This window comes from Eimeria mitis, genomic scaffold (assembly GCF_000499745.2).
Source record: "Eimeria mitis Houghton genomic scaffold, Emh_scaff5890, whole genome shotgun sequence".
Classification (NCBI taxonomy): Eukaryota; Apicomplexa; class Conoidasida; order Eucoccidiorida; family Eimeriidae; genus Eimeria; species Eimeria mitis.
Window position 1 is genome coordinate 1,643 of NW_013574128.1, and position 290 is coordinate 1,932.

Sequence of the window (290 nt, forward strand, 5' to 3'; positions counted from 1 at the left end):
TGCAGCAGCAGTACCTTCAGCAGCAGCAGCAACAGCAACAGCATCTGCTGTTGTGCTGTTTGCTGCTGCAGCTGAGTTTGACCTGGTGACATCCCCAGCAGCATCCGCAGCAGCATCCGCAGCAGCAGCAGCATCCGCAGCAGCAGCAGTGTGTATACGTGCATTTGTTTCTTCTTTTTTCTGTGTATTGAGTATCTGTGGTGGGGGCGAAGCCTTCCATTCGTAAGCAACAGCTCTTCTTGTTTCTCTGTCTTTCTGCTGCTGCACCTGCAGCAGCCTGAAGTGCAGCA

At 53.1% G+C, this 290-nt stretch overlaps 1 protein-coding gene across 1 annotated transcript in view; it reads right to left on the minus strand.

Moving 5' to 3' along the window:
- Positions 1-290, minus strand: part of EMH_0084730 (uncharacterized protein) — a gene marked incomplete at both ends in the record, with an annotated part of 3,306 nt that overhangs the window by 1,471 nt on the left and 1,545 nt on the right. The window contains 2 exons of the mRNA XM_013500805.1: positions 1-14; positions 268-288. Coding sequence (XP_013356259.1) covers positions 1-14; positions 268-288 — 35 coding nt within the window. The remainder of the gene's footprint in view (positions 15-267; positions 289-290) is intronic.